The sequence below is a fragment of the Chrysemys picta genome, chromosome 25 (assembly GCF_011386835.1).
Source record: "Chrysemys picta bellii isolate R12L10 chromosome 25, ASM1138683v2, whole genome shotgun sequence".
Classification (NCBI taxonomy): Eukaryota; Metazoa; Chordata; order Testudines; family Emydidae; genus Chrysemys; species Chrysemys picta.
Window position 1 is genome coordinate 16,102,482 of NC_088815.1, and position 21,256 is coordinate 16,123,737.

Here is a 21,256-nt window from a genome sequence, read left to right on the forward strand (position 1 = left end):
ATAAATACAAGCTGTACAAGTGTAGCGAGGAGGATGGCAGGTTGGGTCTGGGAATCCAGGGAGTGAGGGACAGATAGAAACTGGTGACCCGAAGCCTTTCCCCCCCCCCGCCCCCCCAGGTCACAGCTGTTCATGTACTGTGTGCCCTGGAGAACTGGGCTCATGTGAACAGGTGAGCCCAGCAGAAGAGGGCAGGAGGGAGCGTTCAAGACACTATTCAGACATTAACTTCAGTAGAACAAGAGTTTATTTCAAAACCTGGAGTTGTACAAAAGCAGAATTAGACAAAAATATTAAAAAACCCCACCAGTTACAGGTATATATATAAAAATATATAGATCTAGCCTTTCCGGTTCCCAGCGGAGGAAACCTACTGCATAGCTAAAGTAAGCGGGTTAGGGACCTTTGGCTTTGGCTTGGAGCTGGAATACCGTGGCTGTCAGTGGTTCTAACCCCCAGGCTGGGGGTGGCCACTTCAGGCAGTTTTAGCCTCACATCATGGAATGCACTATTCCCCACGGAACCACCAATGGCCAAGATCTCTGGTCAAGTCTGCACCGTGCGCAGTAAGACCAGCCTGAAGCCAAAGGCAGATGCACCCAAGCAGTCTTCATTACATCCTCTTCTTCCCTTCCCAACAGGATTTACCAGCTTTCAGTGCTTACAATCAGCAGCATCTGCCTCACTCTGCTAATGGCAGGCAGACCTGTGGCTCTTCCCCACCCATGAGGTGCTGGGTGAAGTGTTAATAAGGCAGCAAGTCCACCTGCAGCAGGACTGGATTTAAGGCTCTTCCCTACTCAGCCTAGTGTCTATAGGCCTCATTGCATGTACCCTCCAGTGCTGGGCTACCCGACACTGACCATGTCAGCGACTGTGTGGCCCTGCGGCTGGCAGCTTTCCCGATTTCCCATTCACCTTTTACTCAGGCATATATTGAGGGCAATCAAATGCTACTGGGACAATTCTAGCAGCCCCAAAGGCACAAGCCTTTTAAAGATCACAGCTTTCTGCATCAGCGGGAGGTTCAGTGGGTTTTGCATGTTTGTCTGGTGCCTGCCAGGGACCAAACCAGATCTGGTGACCAAGACGGCACCATAAGTCTTGCTGTTTATAGAACAGGAGTTCTTCCCTGAGCTCGCAGCTCTCGCCCCTTGGCACCTATACAATCCATGACTCAAGGGAAGAGTCTTTACACATTTAATTCTCGGAGTGTTAGACCCGATGCAATGCACAGCCCCAGCGGCAGGCACCCCGGGACACAACTTAAGGCTCATGGGTGCTGGACAGCAAGGGCCGAGCCGCAGTTTGAGGAGAACAACCCCATTTAATTCTTCAGAGACTGAAATCCTGGTGACTTTATAAGAATGCAGTAGCTGGAGGGTGCCCTCAGATTACCATGGTGTTTAAACCCTTACCCAGAGCAAGATTAAAATGCTTTCCAGTAATCCTGAGAAGCACTTCCCTGTCCTGTTTTCTATTGGCAGGAGTTAGCTGGAGTAGGACCATGGTAGCTGCAAGATGAAGAAGCTTGTTTGAACCCCATACTCCTGCAGAAGATTTCTTAACCCTCCGCCCTCCTCTGCCTCCCTTGCACCACGTGCTCAGGAACTGCTCTGACCCCACATGGCAAGTCCAACACCCTCGTTTCAGCTTTGGGGCAAGAGGAGTCAGTCCATGGGATGTAGCCGCAACAGGTGGTTTCAAGCGGCAGTGAGCGAACAGGTTCTCAGCTCCACACGAGCGCCGGCCTCGCAATAGCCTCTTGGACGCCGATCTGGATACCCAGGGCTGAAGTCCTGCGAGTCTGCAAGCTTCTCATCCCCACAGGATTTGTATTCTAGTAACTGCACTCAATGGCGCTTCCTTCAACAGGTCATGCAGCGTGGCCGGATGCTGTCCGATGTGGGGTTTGGATCCACCTGAAAGGCCAAGTTAAGACGTGTTGTACCAGACACCAGAGGGAGAGTTATCCCAGCCAGGGTCCCCCAGCCCAACCCCCAGGGGGATGCCGTACTTACCTCGGAGTACAGTGGAGGAGGACGGTAGCGGAACTCTTGGATGTAAGCAAAGAAAGGGCCTTCCAAGCAATTGCCGAGTTCATCCTGGCAGGGTGGGGACAGGTTCTGCGCCGACTCTTCACTGGACACAACAGATGAATATTCAGGGGGAGCTGGAAGGAGAACAGAGGCATTGTGTGATTAGGCAAGAATCTGCTAGCAGGAGACGTGCAGGTAGTTACCTCTGAAATTCAGCCACATCCCCTCCCATGGATACCTGGTCCCTGCAGCACAAGACCCACAAAGCCACATGCTAGGCAGAGTCCAGGGGCAGAGGACAAGGCTGCCAGTTTGCCCAGACCCTCCCTCGGGACCAGCTCTCACTTGGAGCTGCCACCCCACGCGGCTGGATCCCAATGCACCGAGAACAGTCGCTTACCCTCCGGCTCCTCCGGGATCACCATTCGGAGCCAGTCCAGGTTGACGCTGTATTGGCTGCTGACACTGGATGTGCGGCTCCCGAACGGATGCAGTGGGATTGTCCCAATCACAAGCGGCAATTCCAGGAGCAACTTGGAGGTCCCAGGAATATCGACACAGACCTGTGAGGGGGAGGACACAGGGGTCACTTCTTCGCATTCCCTCAGCCCATGATGACAGGCAGCACCCAACTCTCCCCCTGATGGGGTGGGGGTGGGGGGTGCATGCATGGCCTGGCCAGCAACAGGTTCCCTTGGTAGGCTGCTACGCCAGGGTTGGGAGGAAGCTGGCAGACAGCCTCTCCAGCAGGAATACGAGATTTTACCTGCACAGGCAAATATGTAGTTTGATGATGGAGCGGGGAAGGAGGGACTGGATATCAGCACAGGATAAGAACCCAGGAATCCACCCTGCCACTGACCCCACAGAGCCAGGCCGCACCTCAAGCAGGCAGCTGACCCACGGGCATGAGGGGCCCAGCACAGAAAGGGCACTTCAGCAGAGTGACCAAGCCCCACTCGGGCACGGGTAAGAATTTAAGGCAGTGGGACATGTATCAGCTAAGGCAGCTGCCAGAGAAGCCCATCAGCCTGTTTATTCAAGGCCTCATGCTGCGGGTCAGATTTATTCCCCAGCCTACCTTGAGGGCATATTCCACACGGATAATGCGGCACTGCAGGATCGAGGGGCCCACGGGGGGGATCTTCAGCGCTCGGCCATGCCACACTTCCCTCTTCCCAGCTGCAATGGAGTCGCCGGCTATGCTGGCCACCACAGACTTCTTCTGCTTCTTGGCGCCCCGGGCAATGAACGTCTGAGTCTGGATGATGGCAGCTTTGGGCACTACGGTGCGGGTGCTGCAGTTGTCAATTTCAGCAAAGATGGGGATGACCTCACCTGGCAGGAGAGACAGGCTTGATAAAACCCACTGGCCCGGCCACGTGACGTGAGAGAAACCAGGCACGGCTTAGCTGCAGAACTGCCTGGGGTCACATTTGTGAGGCTACATCTTGTTACTGCAATTCCAGCCATCCCGTTCCCGCATTTGTTCCCAGGAAGCTGCCCAGACCAAGGGCACATCTGAGCAGCGATCAGGGGCCGGGGCCTTTCTGGAGCTTCACCCCAGTATGAAGAGCCCAGTCACAGCACGGCTCTAGGAGCCCCATTGCCATAAACCCTTCAGGTCCTTTCAAGCCCCTCTACATCCCCGGGGCAGCTACGTTCAGCACCCTCTGAACAGCGAGGGCCCGTTGAGTTACCTGGCGTGTAGCCTTTTCGGTCGATCTTGGCGGATACAGAGACCTGGCCTCTGTTGCAGTACCAGGCGCGGGCGAGCTTCTCCTTCACGCCTGCCTGAGGAGCCTAGAGGAAGGGACAGAAGCGAGTCACTTTCAGCGCTCTCTAGTCAGGAGCCACCACCCACCTCTCCCTCCCAGGATCTCCACACAGCCGGCCCGGCCCAGCCCTCCCTCATATTGCTGTCTCCAGCCAAAGTTGTGATCCTGGAGATTAGTCATCCACTGAGCAGAGGGCAAAGTCCCAGGGATGGTTCCTCCCGCATCTTTTGGTCACATCTACCAAGCAAGAACAAACCCCCAGCAGAGAGTCTCAGGGTCCAGGTCAACCCACCCGAGTTGCACACAGAGCTAAGATTAGCAGTGTAGACATGCCAGCTCCAAGACCCCTCCCCCGCCTCACTGGGGGCCAGAGCCAGGCTCCAGCCCAAGCCCAGATGTCCACAGGGATATTTTTAGCCCTGCAGTGAAGTCCAGCGAGTCCAAGTCAGTTGGCCTGGGCTCTGAGACTCGCTGCCACAGGTCTCCTGTTTTGCTGTGCAGAGGCCCGCTGCCACAGGTCTCCTGTTTTGCTGTGCAGAGGCCCCCTGCCAGCACAACAGGCCGGGCGGACCCTAATCTGGCTGCCCACGTTTTTAAGACAAGGTTTTCAAGTGGGATTGAGAGACGCTCCATTTGGAGCACCTCGGTTTTGGGGGGCCCCGCTGCAGACATGCTTTTAGAGGGCAGGTGCGTGCCATGTTCTGAACATCCGGCCCTTTAAAGGCATCTCAAGTCAGGCCCCCCATGTCACTCCGGCTCAATCTTAGCACAGGTCAGCTCTAAGCACACCGGCTCGGGTCTCCGCTCTCTGAACTGAACTGAACTCTGGCCGGCGTTCACTCACCAGCAAGGCCGGGGTGTTGATGTCAATGGGCTCGATCACGGTGAATTCTTTCTTCGCTTTCTTGACAACGGACCAGGGTCTGTGCAGCTTGGCTTTCACCCAGTAGCGCACGTTCCCGTGCCGGCCCTCAAAGGAGGTGGCCAGAGTCCTGCCCAGGGAGAAGTGACAATGGTTAGGAGGGGTTCTTCCCAGGATTCACAAGGAGACACTTTTATCCACCTACAGAGCAAACACCCAGTGTGCGCATATTTAAACTGGGCTTACTCTGGGGAGCTGCTGATGTATTAAAACAGTTCTACTGCCCCCTCCCCCTGTCCCGCAGATGCTTGCAGTGGTGCTAACACAAAGAATAAAAATGAACTTACTCTGGGAGCTGAAACGTGAAGGGAAATTCGTGTTTTCCTGCCTGCAGAACTGTGACTTCACCATTGTCTGGGGAGGAAAAAAAAAGATTTAAGGTGAGTATGATTGTATATTTCTTGCAAGACTTCCTTATCAGAAGAATGCTGTTTGGCTGTCACGTTTCTAATGGCTGGATTGCACTTCCTGTAGTTACTTTCATTCTGACTCAGAAGAAGTTGCTGAAGCATTTGACACAGAAAAGCAAAATAAAGACCTGAATTCACAACAGTTGTCACAAGGACAGGATGAGGCTTCGCAGGGTGTCGTTTAGATTGAACACAAAATATTCTTCATTTAATAGAGCAATATCAGATTTATTGAAAATATATTTTGACTATTAAGAACCCAGAAGACATGCCAGGGAGCTCCAGGGTTAATAACAACCGAAACCCACATGCCAAGATCTTCCTCACCTGCACTGCAGCGTGCAAAAGATACGGCAACTCAATTTAGTCTGACTGAAGTAACTGATATGCAAACAAACTTTTGCCCCACAGCTCAACATGCACACACACAATCCCTCTTCAAACATTTCCAAGGAGAGAGAGAGAGATGGGGGGGGGGGGAGCAGAGAGGGGAACTTAAAAAAAATTAAATCACATTCTGTGGGATCTGCTGCTGTGTTGGGGGGGGGGGGTGACCCGTCATTCTGCCTGCTAAACACCCCCTAGGACCCGCGCCTGTCTGATCACCGGCACCATTTCCCGGCTATGTAAGGGTGTGGGACCAAGACTAGCCCCGGCTGTCATTTGTGCCTCTCTGCTGAGGGTCGAGCCGACGTCTTGCAGAAATTTAGCAGACGGCGGCTGAGCAGCGGTCTCAGCCTTTCCCGGCCGGGGCAGTCTTCGGAGCTGGCTACAGCGAGCCAGCCCCAGCCCCGGGGGTCACTCCGAGCTCGCCAGCCTCGGGGAGCTCCCGGGGGTCACTCCGAGCTCGCCAGCCCCGGGGAGCCCCCGGCCGGGCCCTTGCCAGACACGTGCCGGGGCAAAGCCAACCGGCCAGGAGCGAGAGCCGGGGCCTGGCGGCGCCCCAGCCCCAGGATCGGGGCCGCCCCCCCGCGGCCGGTGCCCGGGCCCCCCCGCCCCGCCCCGCCCGGGCCGGGCCCTACCTGGCGGGGCCAGCAGCGTGTCGCGGTGGCTCAGGAACGGCACCTGGTCGCTGTAGTTCTGGGTGTAGGCGGTGCTGGAGCCGGCGCTGCGGGACTCGGTCCAGTGCACCTTGGCGCAGCCCTGGGCGTGCAGCTGCAGGGCGCCGAGCCGCGCCTCCCCGGAGAGCTCCAGCACCACGCGGCCCGACACCGCCTCGCCCGGGCTGAAGACGGGCGGCGAGTCCAGCTCGGGGCAGTCGAGCAGGACGCAGAAGCGCCGGAGCCGGTCGAAGAGCATCGCGGGGCCGGGAGCTGTCGGGGCGGAGCAGCCTGTGGGGAGCCGCAGCGCCGCGGCCCTTTAAATGCCATGTGGGGGGCCGGGCCGGGCCGCCCCCTCGCCCCGCGCCCAATGAGCCGCCGGCCCGGGCGCCGCCGGCCTATCCCGCGCGGGGGCGGCCCCGCTGGGGGAGATTGATGGGCCGAGACGTGCAAAACAAAGCCCCGGGCGTGGGAGGGAGGAGCAGCCCCCCAGCCCCCCGCCCGGCCCCGGTCCCCCCTGGCTGGGGCTTTGCAGGCAGAGCCCGGGGGATGCAGCGACTCCCCCCCCGCCCCCGCTCTGGAGATCAACTTTCCCCCACTGGGCAAAGCCGCAGCGACCCCCGCTCCCGAGCCTGCCCTGCCCTGGCTGGGAACTGCTGGCGGAGGAGAAGGGCAGATGCCCGCAGACACCCGAGACAACCCGCGCTTTCTTTCTAAACGGGACCAGAGACACTTCTGTGATTCTATTGGGATGATTTAGTTGGAGTTGGTCCTGCTTTGAGCAGGGGTTGGACTAGACCTCTCCTGAGGTCCCTTCCAACCCTGACAGTCTATGAAACATTAGGAAACTGCCCCTTGCATTGTGTGTCATCTCGCCCAGCACTGGGCTGGGAGTGGTCCCCCGGCAAGGCTGACCCTCTGGTGATCACTTGCTGGGTCCCTAGGTCTAGACAGATGATGGCCAGAAACCAAAGGGAGGGATTCTGAAACCATCTCATCTCTCAATTCTGGACGCGCCACATCCTGCCCGCGTGTCCTCTGTCCCCAGGCCCGCTTCAGCCGCCTCCTCTGACCCCTTGCAAATGCCACCTGCTCCTCCACCTCCAAATTCCCAACTGTTCCCGTCCTACAGTCCAGTAACACAAGCTACAGTACAGCCATGCCGAAAACCCCTCCGGCCACTCTGCATTCGCTGCTCGGCTGCATCCCCATGCGACTTAACAGAGTCAAGTGCAGCTGCCCCACATGCATTTGGTGCCACAGTTTAAATGCACAAACTGCACAGCTCACAAGCGAAGCACTGGGCCAAACCCAGAACACTGCAGCTTGCCAGCACGCTTGCAGGCAAGAAGTCAGCCCAGCCACCGCGCTCTCTGGGGCGACTGGGCCCACAGAGCGTGTTTGCGGGGCACAAAGAGGAGTTTCAGGATCTTAGTGTTTGATGCTTTCAAAGGAAATAACCCAGCAGCTCCCCACTCCCACTTCAATGTAGCGGAGCCCAGCGTCCCCACAACAACTGTATATGTGCACTCAGTACAGTATTGACCCAAATCCACTTTCCCAGAAGCCTGGTTGACAAGATAGATGCTATGGGGCTTCTCACTAGGGAACTGCGTGGAACAGCTCAGGTTAGCTGCTCCTCCACCCATGTCCTTGTACAGCAGGAGACACGACTCTTCTCCTAAAAGCAGGGCTGCCGATGATACAGCCTTGGGCACTGAACTCAATACTTGCCCCAGCCTGATTTACCAAACTGGAGCCGCAGAGAGAATCACATTCTACACTCCCAGGGCTGTAAAGTGGTGTGTTTTACCCATAACTCTTGCAATTACTTAATGAGCAATTTGTCTTGCTTGTGTTTTTAACCAGGCCAAGTCTCGTGCTGTACAAGGTTTGTAAGTGGCCTAGCCCTGTGCTACGCTTCACGTCTACAAAGCCCAGAAACAATTACATCATCTCTCATGTAAATGGAGTGCGCCACTACCCAGGACAAACACGCATGTTGCTTATGGTGTTCGGCCAAAGGTAAGACAATGTTGTGCTGGAGGCTCTGTGGATACTGCGTTGATCTTCGGTGCAGGTATCTCTGTTGTTAATCATGCAAAGACACGTGCCTGGCTGTAGAAAGTGACTGAAGGCAGTAAAATGGCCCACGACTCCGAAGGGATTAAAGCAGTTCCAGCAGTTTTCACTTTAATGAATTAATTTGTTAATCATCGAGTGTGCTCTGCCCCCAGGCCTGGAGGTGGCGGTGGGCCAAGGAAGACAAGTTACTCACCAGGGGCTGGAGAAAGCCTGACTATAATATAGCATCACTTCAGGCCACGCTGTCCAGGACCTGCCTCTCCAGAACTCCTGCTCTGAGTGCGTTAGTCTCTCGGCCATGGTAGAGCATGTTGGGCTGAAGCCGTGCAAGGCTTGGTCAGCTCGGAAAGCTCCATGTTTAATTCCTTAGGAGGTTTCTGCCTGGTACAGCACCAGGGAAAGGGCCTGCTGCTTTGTTACATGTATGTGCAGTGCCCTGCTCAGCGGGGGCAGGGATCTACCCGCCACCACCATGCAAACCGCAATAAAGATTGCAGGAGCGGAACCACATGCAATGGGAGTTCGCATGTGAATTCCAATAGGAATGGGGTGTGTGCCACAGCATGGGAAGGGTTAATTTGTGACAGGGAGCTCTGGGAGGCTCCTTGTCATCCCTGTGGGTACCTCAGGGTACAATCACTCCTCACGCCCAGAGACATTCTTGCTGTCCTGTTTTAAGGCCTGATACACCTCCCAGTGCAGTCAATGCAAAGACTTGCACGGACTTCAGAGGGAGTTCGATTGAGCCCTTGTAAGAGACTGAAAATTTCCCCTCTCTGTCCATGGTCCCGATACCCCTGCATCTGATCCTGACCATCTTTGAGGGAAGTACTGTCTGCATGTTAGCGATGGGGAACCGAGTCACAGAGAGACTCTAGGTCTGTCTGCACTGCAATCGGGGGGAGGAGGGTGTGATTGTAGCACATGTAAGGCAGGCTGACCTACCTAGTGCGGGTACCAATAGCAGTGAACCCACGTTCCCTAAACTCTGGAACATCCTCCCTGTCCGTGCTCTGTGTATGCTCTGTCCCTCCAGAGAGCCTTCTGGCCCATGCATTCCACTGGCCCCTCGCAGTGCCTGTGCCTGGGTTCTGAATAGGAGTAGGCACAGATGCATTGAGAGGCAGGAATTTTCCAAGCTGCGTCGAGCTGTGCGCCCGAGTCTCTGAGGGTGGGACTGAGCCCTGCTGCCGAGCCTGTTGTCACTGCCTGTCTGCTGAGGTGAGCGTGATGCTGCCAGGGCAGGTGGAGGAACAGTTTTCCCTGCAATGTTATTTCACTAGGCAACGTCCCATTGACATGAATGGAATGTCGCACATCTGATTTCAGAAGACTTTGCCAATAGGAAGAGCAACATTGTCTTGGTGTGACGCGCCGATCACGCATCCTCTGGCCGCCTGGGGCGGCAGTGTTATGACACATCAGCTTTGCTAATCGGTCCACTCTGACTCACCTGTAGCACTCCAGTTCTAGCAGGCTGGGCAATGTAAAGGTGTCTATGGGCCTGCACCAGCTGCTCTGCACCTGACTCCAGTGAGCCCCCTCAATTTCAAGGGGCTGTGAGAAAGCCACTGTTCAGTGCAGTGCACTGTGGAGTAGGGACCCAAATCTAATTGCAGGAGTTTCGGTGGCCTTTCCTCTTCCTGCCCTGATAAGTATAAAGTAATGCACGTTGGAAAAAATAATCCCAACCATACATACAAGACGCTGGTTCTAAATTAGCCGTTACCACCCAAAAAAAAAAGAGATCTCGGCATCACCACGGATAGTTCTCTGAAACCTTCTGCTCAATGCACAGCAGTGGTCAAACAGTCTAACTATAGCTTAGGACCAATTAAGAAAGGGATAGAAAATAGCATATTGCCACTATATGAATCATGGCGCGGTGTCCCGTTCTGGTCACCCCACCTTAAAAAGGATAGAGTGGAACTGCAAAAGGTTCAGAGAAGGGCAACAAAGATGATCAAGGGGATGGAACGGCTTCCATACAAGAAGAGATTAAAAAGATTAGGCTGTTCATCTTAGAAAAGAAACAACGAAGGGGGGATAGGATGGCGGTCTATAAGATCATGAATGATGTGGAAGAGTGACTAGAGAAGTGTTATTTACCCTTTCCCATAATATAAAACTGGGAGTCACCCCATGAAATTAATAGGCAGCAGGTTTAATACAAAAAAGAGGAAGTACTTATTCACACAATGCACAACTAACCTGTGAAACACATTGTCAGGGGATGTTGTGAAACCAAAAGTATAATTGGGTTCGAAAAAGAATGAGATCAGTTCCTGGAGGATAGGTCCACCAATGGCTATTAGCCAAGATGATCAAGGACACACAACCCCATGCTCTGGGTGATCCTAAACTTCTGACTACCAGAAGCCAGGAGTAGAAGACAGGGATGGATCACTCCATACATTACCCTGTTGTGTACACTTCCCCCGAAGCTCTGGTGCAGGACACTGTCAGAGACAGGACACTGGAGAAGATGGACCATGGTTGGACCCAGTATGGTAATTCTTGTGTTCTTATGCCATTCTGGCGACAACAGATAGCCCATTTCAACCTCTAGAGCATGTAAAGAATGTCAGAGATAACCAGGTCTGCTTATTAATTAGCGTTTGTAAAGCACGTTGAAGAGAAGAGCGTGATATAAGCGTTCAGCATTGTGATCTAATGGAAGAACAAATAAGAAAATTAAAGACAAAACTAGCTCAGTTAAAGTACCCATGGAGTTCTCCATCAGGGCTACACCCACCCCACCCAAATCTGTGTCGGTCCCTTAATTCCCAATACACCCACATTAAATGGGAGTTAAGGATGTATCCGTTATTGCAGTGCCGTTGAACTTATCCTAAGGACAGGCGCTGAAACACAGTCAATTCCCTGAGAAAGTCAAACATAAAAGAAATCCCAACACGTGAAAGATCCAAATGCACAGCGGAGGCCCCCCAAAGAGCCCTAGCTGCCCTCACAGTGATGCCAGGCGTTTACCATGGGGATAAATAGCGTTTGCACTCCCATGGTAGAGGAAGCTGGTTTCCGATCTTCTCCCTTTCCTCCCAGTGTCGCAGGTTTCCCCACTCACTAATCACACCTTGTGCAGAGGAAAGAGGTTGACTTTTCTCCTTGTGCTCAGACAGGATCCCAGAGTTCCCTGGCACAAGCATCACAAGGTGGTGACGGTGCCATTGACAGTGAACGTGCTCTCCTCACGTACAAAAGGGAAAACTGTCATGATTAGTCCCACTGCTCCCACCAGGGCTTTGCACAGAGCCAGGCACTCCAGAATCACAGGGATTTTCTGTCTAGCGCACAGCGTTACATATTCCGCAGTCTGCACCGCCACCCAGCGGGAGCCACGGAGCAAAGCAAGCCCAGAGTCCCTCCGCTCAGTAACACTCAGAGAGAGGAACCAAAAGGCGTCTTTGCCTTGGTGTTTCAGAGCAGGGAACCAGAGGCACCTACTGGCCAAACAGCAGAATCACACGATTAACCGGTCACCAGACATAGGCTGGCCCATCGGGGACCTTGCCCAAAGTTTTGTTGACATAATAACTATAGCGATCAGGGGTGTGAAAAAGCCACACACCACTAGCCAACGCAGCTGTGCCAGCAAAACTCCCAGCGTAGATGCAGCTACACTGACAGAAGAGAGCTTCTTTCAGCTTCGCTAATGTCATCTGGGGCAGTGGGGCTACTAAGCCGGCAGACAAACTCTGTCTGTGGGCGAACTTCGTCTGCCCTTGGGGGTTGTCCTGTAGACTAGGGGGGACTTTACCAACTCAAAACTCAACCCAGCTTCAGGTGCTTCAGCTGCTGGTGATACTGGGGGGGGGGGGGGGAAGGGGATATTTGTCCCCCAAAAAATAATCTTCAAGAGGCCCCAAATTATTGCCAGAAAGGCCAAAGTATGTATATTATGTACAGTTTTCATCCTGTACATAAGTTACAAATCACAGCAAAATACTGACACAGGAGCCAAACTTTTATTTTCCAAATTCTTGAAATCCAAGATTTTCCAGGGCTCTTACTAGCCCTTGGACTCCTGGAGGTTAGTTTTTAAATACCGACATCCATGGCCCCCACGTACCCACTTCCCCCCTCCCCCAATAATGGGACTCTAGAACTGGCCCTGCCCAGTTTCAGCCAAAGGTTCCCAGCTGCCCCGCAGTCGCCTGGCCTCAATCCCCCCCAACACCTTGGGGTCCGTCCTAACACTCCCCTGGGCCGAGAACACCCTTGTCCCAGGGTCATTTATTATTATGCACGTCTCAAAGTAAACTAAAGTCCCACATTGTAACTCATACACCTCCAGCTCTGCTGCCTTTTGTCCCTTTGGACTCCTCTTCAGTCCCCCTCTTCCTTCCTTCCTGGGCTCCCCCTCCCCATCACTCCCCCAGAGGTCATTCCCCCATCAACGCAATAACACACAACCCACATCTGCTCGCCTGGATTAACCCTGCTGGGTCCTTTTCCAGCTCCCTTCCCCTCGTACGGAACAGCGGCCACCGAGATGCTCTCCTGGGCTTTCCATCCAGCCCCCACCGAGAGTGGCCAGAACCCCCCGCTGCTCTTCAGGCCCTTGGCTTCTTTCAGCCTCAGTTCTCTCCCAACTCCTTATACACCAGTGCGCACAGGGCACTCCCTGGACCTTCCCCGGGCTCCAGAGCACCCAGGCCCATATTTCCTGCGCCCAGGTGCTACCCTGCCCCTAACCAGGCCTAGCCAGGGCATACCTGTGCAGGCCGAGGAGGACTGAGACCCTGTGACAAGATGCAATCATGGAAGGTGAGGGGAGGCCCAGCCACCCAATGTGCAGATCCAGTGCCGGGTGTGCGCAGCATGTGCCTTCTCCACCCACGGGGCAGGGCCCTTGGGAAGAGCCCACCAGGGTGATGTCAATTATCGAGGGGCAGCTCGGACTCCAATGCAACGGAGCTTCCTGGAAGAGACTGCTAGAGGCACCCAGCTCCCTCCTGCCTGGCACCTCGGGACACCAACGCAGAGCAGGCACCAAACACTGTCACGTCAGAAAGGCAGTGTGCCACGCCCACTTTGCACAGGGGCCCGATCCTGCATCGCCCTGACGCTTCTCCAGTGCAACACCAGTGGAAAACACCCCCAGCTCACTTCACCACCACGCTGCACTCCCTTTGCATCGATAGAAATGGAAACACGAGGTGCAGGGCAAAGGAGAACCAGGCCCAACAGATTAACCTGAGTGGGAGTCAGGACTCTGGGTTCTCGATTCTGCAGGGGAGAAGCAGACTTAGTGTCTCTGGACGGGTTCTTCAACGACGCTACAGTCCATTTTTGGTGTCTATGTGGCTCGCCTGTGGCCACGATCCTGCAGACACTGACACATGCTTAACTGTAAACAGGTGAGCAGACCCACTGAAATCACGTGCTCAGAGTTACGCCCATTGGTGAGTGTTTGCACCAGCAAGACCCTCGTCTCTCTGTGCCACTTGTTCCTTGGCTGTAAAACGGGTATCGTAAAACCCAGACCCAGGGTGACATTGTCAAAACTAACATAGGCACTTAGGGGCCAAAGTCCCATTGAAAGTCAATGAAACGTGGGCTCCGAAGACACTGAGGTGCTTTTGAAAATGTTACTCTTAGACTGAGCTCGTGGGCGCAGCAGGACCGGTTCTGCTGGGGGTTTGTGCACGGCCCAGCACAGTGGGGCCTGCCCTCCGGGCACTACCGTAATGCAGATAATAAACACGACCAGTGCAACACCCCAGGTAAAGTGCTTTGGGATCGCCGATGGCAGCGCTGGAAAAGGGCAGCTTTGGGTACAGGCTCTCTCTGAATACCCGGTGTGTTATTTCATGCAGAAGAATCCACGGAGATTGCTGTTTCTGCCTCTGTCCAGTGAGCCTCTTCTGTCCGTCTGCTTAGGGCATTTACAGAGCAGGAGCCTACCTGCCCTCACGCTCAGTCCGAACAGAGGGTTCCCCAAAGGAGGCACACGCCAGACCCGAAGCCAACGACCCAGCTGCCTCCTGTGCGTTGCCTGCCAGCCTGCGAGGGATAAGTGTGGGGAGGAAAGTCTGGGCTCTCGGGCTGGGGTTTCCAGAGGGATTGGCATGATTGTCCGTCGTCTCCTTAGCACACAGAGGCTGCCGTAGCACCAGGGCGCGGAGCAGCCCGGGGCACAAATGCTGCTGCTCTGCAGGCTGGACAGAGGATCGGAGCAGGGAACGGAGAGAGGATGTAAACCCCGAGTTGAGCTGGGCCAGTGCAAACCGGGGGCACCACAGGAACACGACCCCCCACACGACAGGCTGTGGAGCTGTGCTGGCTGGAGCCATGTGGGTGCATCCTGGGGGAAGCCACTGCTCCCTGCCTGCACAGATCTCCCCAGGCTCAGCGCCTGCTGGGCGCGTGGCTGCACGCGGGAGGGGCTATGAGGCGCTCACAGCTCAGCACCCCGCCCACTGGGGCTCTGCTCCCTGTTGTTACCATGGCACCCGCTGCATTTTTGTTTAAACCCCAGGCAACCAGTAGACCTCAGCAGGAAGCGGCAGCTGCTGCAAGAGAAGCAAGAAGAGGCCACGTGGGTGGTGCACAGATGCTGACGACAGGCCCTTCTGCACCCCACGCAGTCCTCACCAAGGGGCCCCGCAGCCCTCCTGGTGAGGGGTATGAGCGCTGGGTGGGGCCACAGGGCAGCAGTCTTGGCTGCACAATGGCTTTTCTCAGAAGTACGCGGTGCGCTGCCTGCTGTAGCACGTCCCTCGCCTCCTCCTGTCCTTCAGGAAGCAGTGATCCCACACCCGGTGCCCCAGGGAGGCACGAAACCAGCACAAGGTCAAAGTCAATAAAATCACAAACCCTGGAGTCTGGCAAAACCCACCGCAGCTCCCCACGGGGCCTGGCTAAACCTTCCCGCCCCAGTGGGTGAGGCCGGGGCCGGCAGAGCAATGGAAATACCCATCTCAGCTCCAAGCTGCACCACAGCAGGGTCCTGCCAGGACAGAGCATCCGGAGTCTGGCTACGCGCCTCCCCTGTGGCTCCAGGGGGCTCTTGCAACATGCAAACCAAGCCATGAGATCTAAACACAGACAGCGGCTCGCGGCTTCCCAGGGGAGAATCACAGCGGGTATTAATGGGGAACCAAACTTACCCCCCATCCTCCTCCTAGCTCATGAAATCACCCTCACGGCTGCATGCAACCAGGAGAGCACCTGGCGGGGCCTCTCCCCAACCTCCTCATCTACTCACCCTCCTTTCATTGCAACATATAGCGGCAGTGCAGGAGACGCAGCCCTGCTCAAAGAGGAGGGAAACCAAGGGCTGGATTCCCCAGGATGCTACAGCTGCTTCGTGCTGCTGTGGTGGCACAGAGCAGCCAGCGTGAACCAGCAAATCTGGCCCTACGCGCTTACCTGGAAGAAAAATAACTCGCCAAAGGCACAAACACGATCCACCCCACCTGGGACAGCGATTCCTCGTGTCCCACATCTGATTATTCAGTTTTAATACATTCTTCTAGCCAGAAATGTCGCTTGTGTCCTTCTGGGGTGAGCGGCTGGTTCCCATGCCAGACGTGGCCAGAGATCTGCAAACTACATGCTTGGCAGTCACACATCTACTCCCAGCTCAACCCCTGCAGCCCCCGGCCACTGTGTGAATTCACAGGGATTGGCTTCCTCCACCTGGTACCTGGGTCAGCGTTTACACTTCAGCAAAATGCCAACAGTCACAGTGCCGGTGGGGAGAACCAGGCCGACTGGGAAGCAAAACAGGGTTTCCCTATGGACCATCACTGCCAGGGGTATCTCCTGGGCAGAGACTCCATGGCGAGAACATCTTCATTAGACAAGGCAAAGCTAACGGCTTGATCGCTGTTAATGAGCACAGAACCCCCGTGCCATTGGTCCTGTCCATCCTAGCTTGGCTGCATTGTGCTGGGTAGGTCGGAGCAGGCTGCGTCTATTAAGCTGATTAAGGGTGAAGTCCGGGAGGGGTGTATTGGGCCAGAGGAACAAGAACAAATATTTGCCAGGCAGCTAAGTGCTCCATTCACACCTGAGACGACTTCGCTGTTTACCCTTCTCTGTACAAATAAATTAAGAGCTGCCTCAGCTTTGTGTGTCCCAGGGCCGAGCCCCTGGGACAGAAGTTTGAGCCAAAGAGGCCTGGTGCCGGCAGAAGAGAAAACTCCCTGGAGGGGATGCTGGTGTGGGAGCAGGTGAGTCAGAGGCACTTTGCGAATGCCTTTGGCTTTCAGTGGGAAACGGGGCTTACGTCCAGTAAAGCCAAGGGCTCTTGTGCTCGTAGGTCACTGAGGCATGTTGAACCCCCGCCCCAGCATCTCGCAGGGCAAACCTGCCCTTACAGGAGCTGTGGTCAGGAGCCCGCCGGGGCTGGAGCTCGCTAGCAGCATCTCTGTGAAAGGCCTGAAGCCGAACAGCCCCTCTGGAGTGAACGCCTGTGAAACCCCATCTGGTGCCCTGGGTCGTGCACTGGCCTCCCCAGCGCCACAGAGCCAGGAGGCTTTTCTCACAGAGCTCTTGGTGAGAGAGCTTTCATTGCTGCTCCCTGCCAGGTGTGGGAGAGGCACCGAGATCAGGGGTGGGGGGTCATGCTGGCCCTGCTCTGAGGTTTGGCATCTCCTGTCTGCAGGGCCTGGCAGAGGAAGGCTTCCTGGGCCGTGCTGTCAGCATGATACCTTGCCCACCAGCATTAGCCAGTGCCGGATGGGGAGCGGACTAGGCTCCATGGCTGATTTAGAGTTTGGACCTGCCCAGAGCTAGAGCCCCACCAGTGCTGCTCTGAGCATGAGCCAGGCATCGCCTGCCCTCCCGTGAGAGCCCAATGCCTCGCTTTCCTCGGCGAGGGTTTATTTCTGCAAGGGGCCTGTGGGCAGGGAGAGGCTGATGAACCGTCCATCGTTTGCAGGGTCTAATACTGAGCTAATTTCACTCCCCCTCCATGTGGGGCAAGGAACACCCCCGAAAGGGCCAATTCAAGCTACTGGAAAACCAGGGCATGTATTTAGTCAGGAAGGATCCCCAGCCCCTGCATGTCTGGCACCACTATACTCTGGCTGGAGTCACATCTAGACTGCCCACAGCCGGGGGTCTGATTGCGTTTGACCCAGACACCCTAGTTCAGAGACGGGCTAGTCCAGGCAAAACTCACGTTGCTTGATCCTGCCTTCCCGCCCATGCAGAGAGGTGGGAAATCTTGCATGAAGTGGGCAAGCTCTTACCTGTCTGCAGAAATGGGAACATGCTGATTGGCCAGATCACACCTCCACAAGTGCCAGCACTGGAGGTAAGGAGCTACACCCGAGACATGGGTGCAAGCACCATCCCCTTCCTAGTGAGAGCCTGGCGCAGCTCATCGAGGTCCCCTTTGCCTCCCAGCTCTGGAGACCGGAGTAAATAACTTGGGCAGCGAAAGGGGAGAGCCACAGCTTTTGGAAGTTAGCCGCTGGGGCGTTCACACAACAGCGGCTCCTGCGGGACTCTGCGCAGAGCAGACACCGCACCACCATCCCGCGGTGCTGCCTGGCACGGCCACCTCACTCAGCCCAATCACACACCGCAAGGAGCACCAGCTCCCGGACCCAAATCCTCCCTGGGCAACAGAACCAGGGGGACAAACCTGACCCTTCATCGCCAAAACAGGCACCAAGTGCAAGCAGCTGGGGGGGCGACGTGAAGGAAACGCCCTGCTCAGGTGCCAGGACACCTCCCACAGGCGGGCAGGGCTGGGCACGGGGAGAGACAGCTAAGGGGGGACGATGTGGCTCCCCAAGGGCGCCAAGGACACCTCCCACAGGCGGGCAGGGCTGGGCACTGGGAGAGACAGCTAAGGGGGGACGATGTGGCTCCCCAGGGGCACCAAAGACACCCCCACAGGCAGGCAGGGCTGGGCACTGGGAGAGACAGCTAAGGGGGGACGATGTGGCTCCCCAGGGGCACCAAAGACACCCCCACAGGCAGGCAGGGCTGGGCACAGGGACAGAGACAGCTAAGGGGGGGACACGATGTGGCTCCCCAGGGGCGCCAAGGACACCTCCACAGGCGGGCAGGGCTGGGCACTGGGAGAGACAGTTAAGGGGGGACGATGTGGCTCCCCAGGGGCGCCAAGGACACCTCCCACAGGCGGGCAGGGCTGGGCACGGGGAGAGACAGTTAAGGGGGGACGATGTGGCTCCCCAGGGGCGCCAAGGACACCTCCCACAGGCGGGCAGGGCTGGGCACGGGGAGAGACAGCTAAGGGGGGGACACGATGTGGCTCCCCAAGGGCGCCAAGGACACCTCTCACAGGCGGGCAGGGCTGGGCACTGGGAGAGACAGCTAAGGGGGGACGATGTGGCTCCCCTGGGGCGCCAGGACACCTCCCACAGGCGGGCTGGGCTGGGCACAGGGACAGAGACAGCTAAGGGGGGACGATGTGGCTCCCCAGGGGCGCCAAGGACACCCCCACAGGCGGGCAGGGCTGGGCACGGGGACAGCCTGGAGCCAGGCCAGGGACTCACCGCGGATGAGCTGGTAGCGAGACCGGAGGTAGGGCTCGTAGGCGCTGTAGTCGCTGTAGACCGTGTTCATCCCCACGCTCCTGCTCTCCAGCCAGTGCGCCGTGGCCAAGCCCCGGGCGCAGACCTCCAGCGCTCGCACCTTCAGCCCCGTGGCGAGCTCCAGCACCACCTGGCCGGCGAGCAGCTCCCCGCCGCGGTACACGCCCTGCGCCGGGCCGCCGGCCAGCTCCAGCGCGAAGCTGCGGATCTTGCCCAGGTGCTGCATGGCCGCCGCGGGGCCTGGCAAACTCCTGTCCCCCGAGCCGAGCCCGGGCACCGGGGGCGCGTCTCCCCGGCGGCCTGGGGCCCGGAGAGCGAGCTCGGCCCCGCGGAGTCCCAGCGCCAGCGCAGGGCAGCTCGGCTTATCGCTGCGCCCCGGCCACACCTCCCCGCTGCGCTGCGCCGCGCCGCGCCGCGCAGGGACCGCCCGAGAAGCGCAGCAGCCCCGCCCCGCGGCTGGCCCCGGCTCCCCGCACTCCGGCGCCCATGGCCATGTAAGGCGCTTTGCCCTGAGCCCGGCTCCCTTCGTGTCCCGTTTGCCTTCCAGAGCAGCAGCCCACGAGTGAACCCACCAGGGCGCAGCCCTTGTCAGCGGGACAGCTCAGAGCGCTGTACCTGGTTCCCATTTTATATATGGGAAAACTGAGGCACTGGGCAGGGAAGCGCCTTGCCCACGATCACCCAGGAGGCCAGTGGCACACGTGGGAATAGAATCCAATTGCCCTGACGCTGGGTCTAGAACAGGGGTGGGCAAACTATGGCCCGGGGGTCGAATCTGGCCCTCCAGATGTTTTAATCTAGCCCTCGAGCTCCTGCTGCGGAGCGGGGCCCGGAGTTTGCCCTGCTCCGGCGCTCCAGCCGGGAAGCGGAGTCGGGGGCTTGCCCCGCTCCATGCAGCTCCTGAACCAGCAGCATGTCCACCCTCTGGCTCCTACGCGTAGGGGCAGCCAGGGGGCTCCGCACGCTGCCCCCGCCCCAAGCACTGCCCCCACCGCTCCCATTGGCCAGGAATCCTGGCCAATGGGAGCTGCAGGGGTGGCACCTGCAGACAGGGCACCGCATAGAGCTGCTTGGCCATGCCTCCGCGTAGGAGCTGGATGGGGGACATGCCACAGCTTTTGGGAGTTGCTTGAGGTAAGTGCCCCCCAGAGCCTGCCCCCCTGACCTCCTCCCGTGTCCCAACCCCCTGCCCCAGCCCTGATACCCCTCCTGCCCTCAAACCCCTCGGTGCCAGCCCAGAGCACCCTCCTGCACCCCCAACCCCTCATCCCCAGCCCCACCCCCCAGCTAGAGCCCTCACCCCCCAGCTAGAGCCCTCACCCCCTCCCGTACCCCAACCCCCAATTATATGAGCATTCATGGCCCACCATACAATTTCCATACCCAGATGTGGCTCTCAGGCCAAAAAGTTTGCCCACCCTTGGTCTAGAGCCCTGCCCAGGGCACAGGCCACTGTCCTAGTGTTGCTGTTGTGTGTTGTTCACAAGAACCAGGCTACTCACAATTATATCAGAATCCAGGCCCAGCCCAAGGATGTGTATAATGTGTTCTTGTCTGGGAGGGAGAACATAGTGCTGGGCCCCTCCAGCTACCACCAGCTGTATCTAGTGGCCCTGCTGAATGAGGCAAGAGGCAGTTTGCTGGAGCATCTTTTCAGAAGCCCCTCTAGTCTAGGCTGGTTCGTAAATGGACCCATCACTGTGGTATCTGAGCACTTTCCAGCACTGAACGCCCTGGCCTGGGTTTCTGCATGACTTCAGACATGTCAGAGAGAAGCCAGCTGGGGAACACCCAGGGCACGTTACTTATTTTTAATCTAAACCATCCTAACGCAGCTCCGCTTATCTCTGCAGAACAGAAGCAGCTGACGTGTAGCTGCTACGTGCCGACTGCTCCAGCACAGGGGAGGGGGCCAGTGCATTGGCTGCACAACAAGTTTTCCTTTTGCAGATTGAACGTCACCACTGGAATCAAATCAAGATTGCGGCCAGCCTTTCCTCCACCAAGCACAGGCCATTCCTGCGCGAGCTCTTGGGGAGCAGAACAAGGAAGAACTTCGGAGGGAGGCTCCAAGGCAGATTCCATTCCCTCAAGAGCCAATTGTCACTTCACTGTCTGAAATTGGGTGCAAATCCAGTTGGGAAAGACGGCAGCATGTAAGAAACCCCAGCGGGTTAGCAACAACCACCAGCCATGGTCAGGTGTACCCCCCAGACACTGCTTCCGCCGACACCAGCCTCACCCAGCTCTGCGGAGACATGTTCTGGATACTGGCAAATCTCTCCAGTGACAGCACGGGGTTAGCTCAGCCCCTCACTCACAATAACCCTGCACCAATCTCCAGCCCAGCTGGGCCAGATCAGAGGCGGGCGGGGGGGGGGGGGTTAATTATTATTTGGTAGGAGTATTTATTGCTACAGCAGCACAGATGGGGATGCTAC

General features: G+C 56.9%; 1 protein-coding gene across 2 annotated transcripts; it reads right to left on the reverse strand.

The window, feature by feature from the left end:
* Nucleotides 1–229: 229 nt before the first annotated feature.
* Nucleotides 230–19,194, reverse strand: ARRDC2 (arrestin domain containing 2). Of its 2 annotated transcripts, none has more exons than XM_008171587.4 (8): nucleotides 18,777–19,194; nucleotides 5,027–5,093; nucleotides 4,662–4,809; nucleotides 3,740–3,842; nucleotides 3,121–3,377; nucleotides 2,440–2,602; nucleotides 2,022–2,173; nucleotides 230–1,922 (listed from the first exon to the last, which is right to left on the reverse strand). In XM_008171587.4, the coding sequence occupies exons 1-8, from the start codon at nucleotides 19,039–19,041 to the stop codon at nucleotides 1,869–1,871; spliced, it is 1,209 nt and encodes a 402-aa protein (XP_008169809.3). In that variant the 5' UTR covers nucleotides 19,042–19,194; the 3' UTR covers nucleotides 230–1,868. The 2 variants fall into 2 exon arrangements, with proteins under 2 accessions (XP_008169809.3, XP_005279071.1); XM_005279014.4 differs by lacking the exon at nucleotides 18,777–19,194 and adding an exon at nucleotides 6,172–10,932.
* Nucleotides 19,195–21,256: the final 2,062 nt, after the last annotated feature.

What these genes read in the sequence shown, in the direction of transcription:
- ARRDC2 (XM_005279014.4), bottom strand. Translation starts at nt 6,448, where the DNA reads ATGCTCTTCGACCGGCTCCGGCGCTTCTGCGTCCTGCTCGACTGCCCC. An exon ending in CACGCTGCTGGCCCCGCCAG is followed by an intron (nt 5,094 to 6,171) that starts GTAGGGCCCGGC and finishes TTTCCTCCCCAG; the next exon opens with ACAATGGTGAAGTCACAGTT. An exon ending in GATCCCGGAGGAGCCGGAGG is followed by an intron (nt 2,174 to 2,439) that starts GTAAGCGACTGT and finishes TTCTCCTTCCAG; the next exon opens with CTCCCCCTGAATATTCATCT.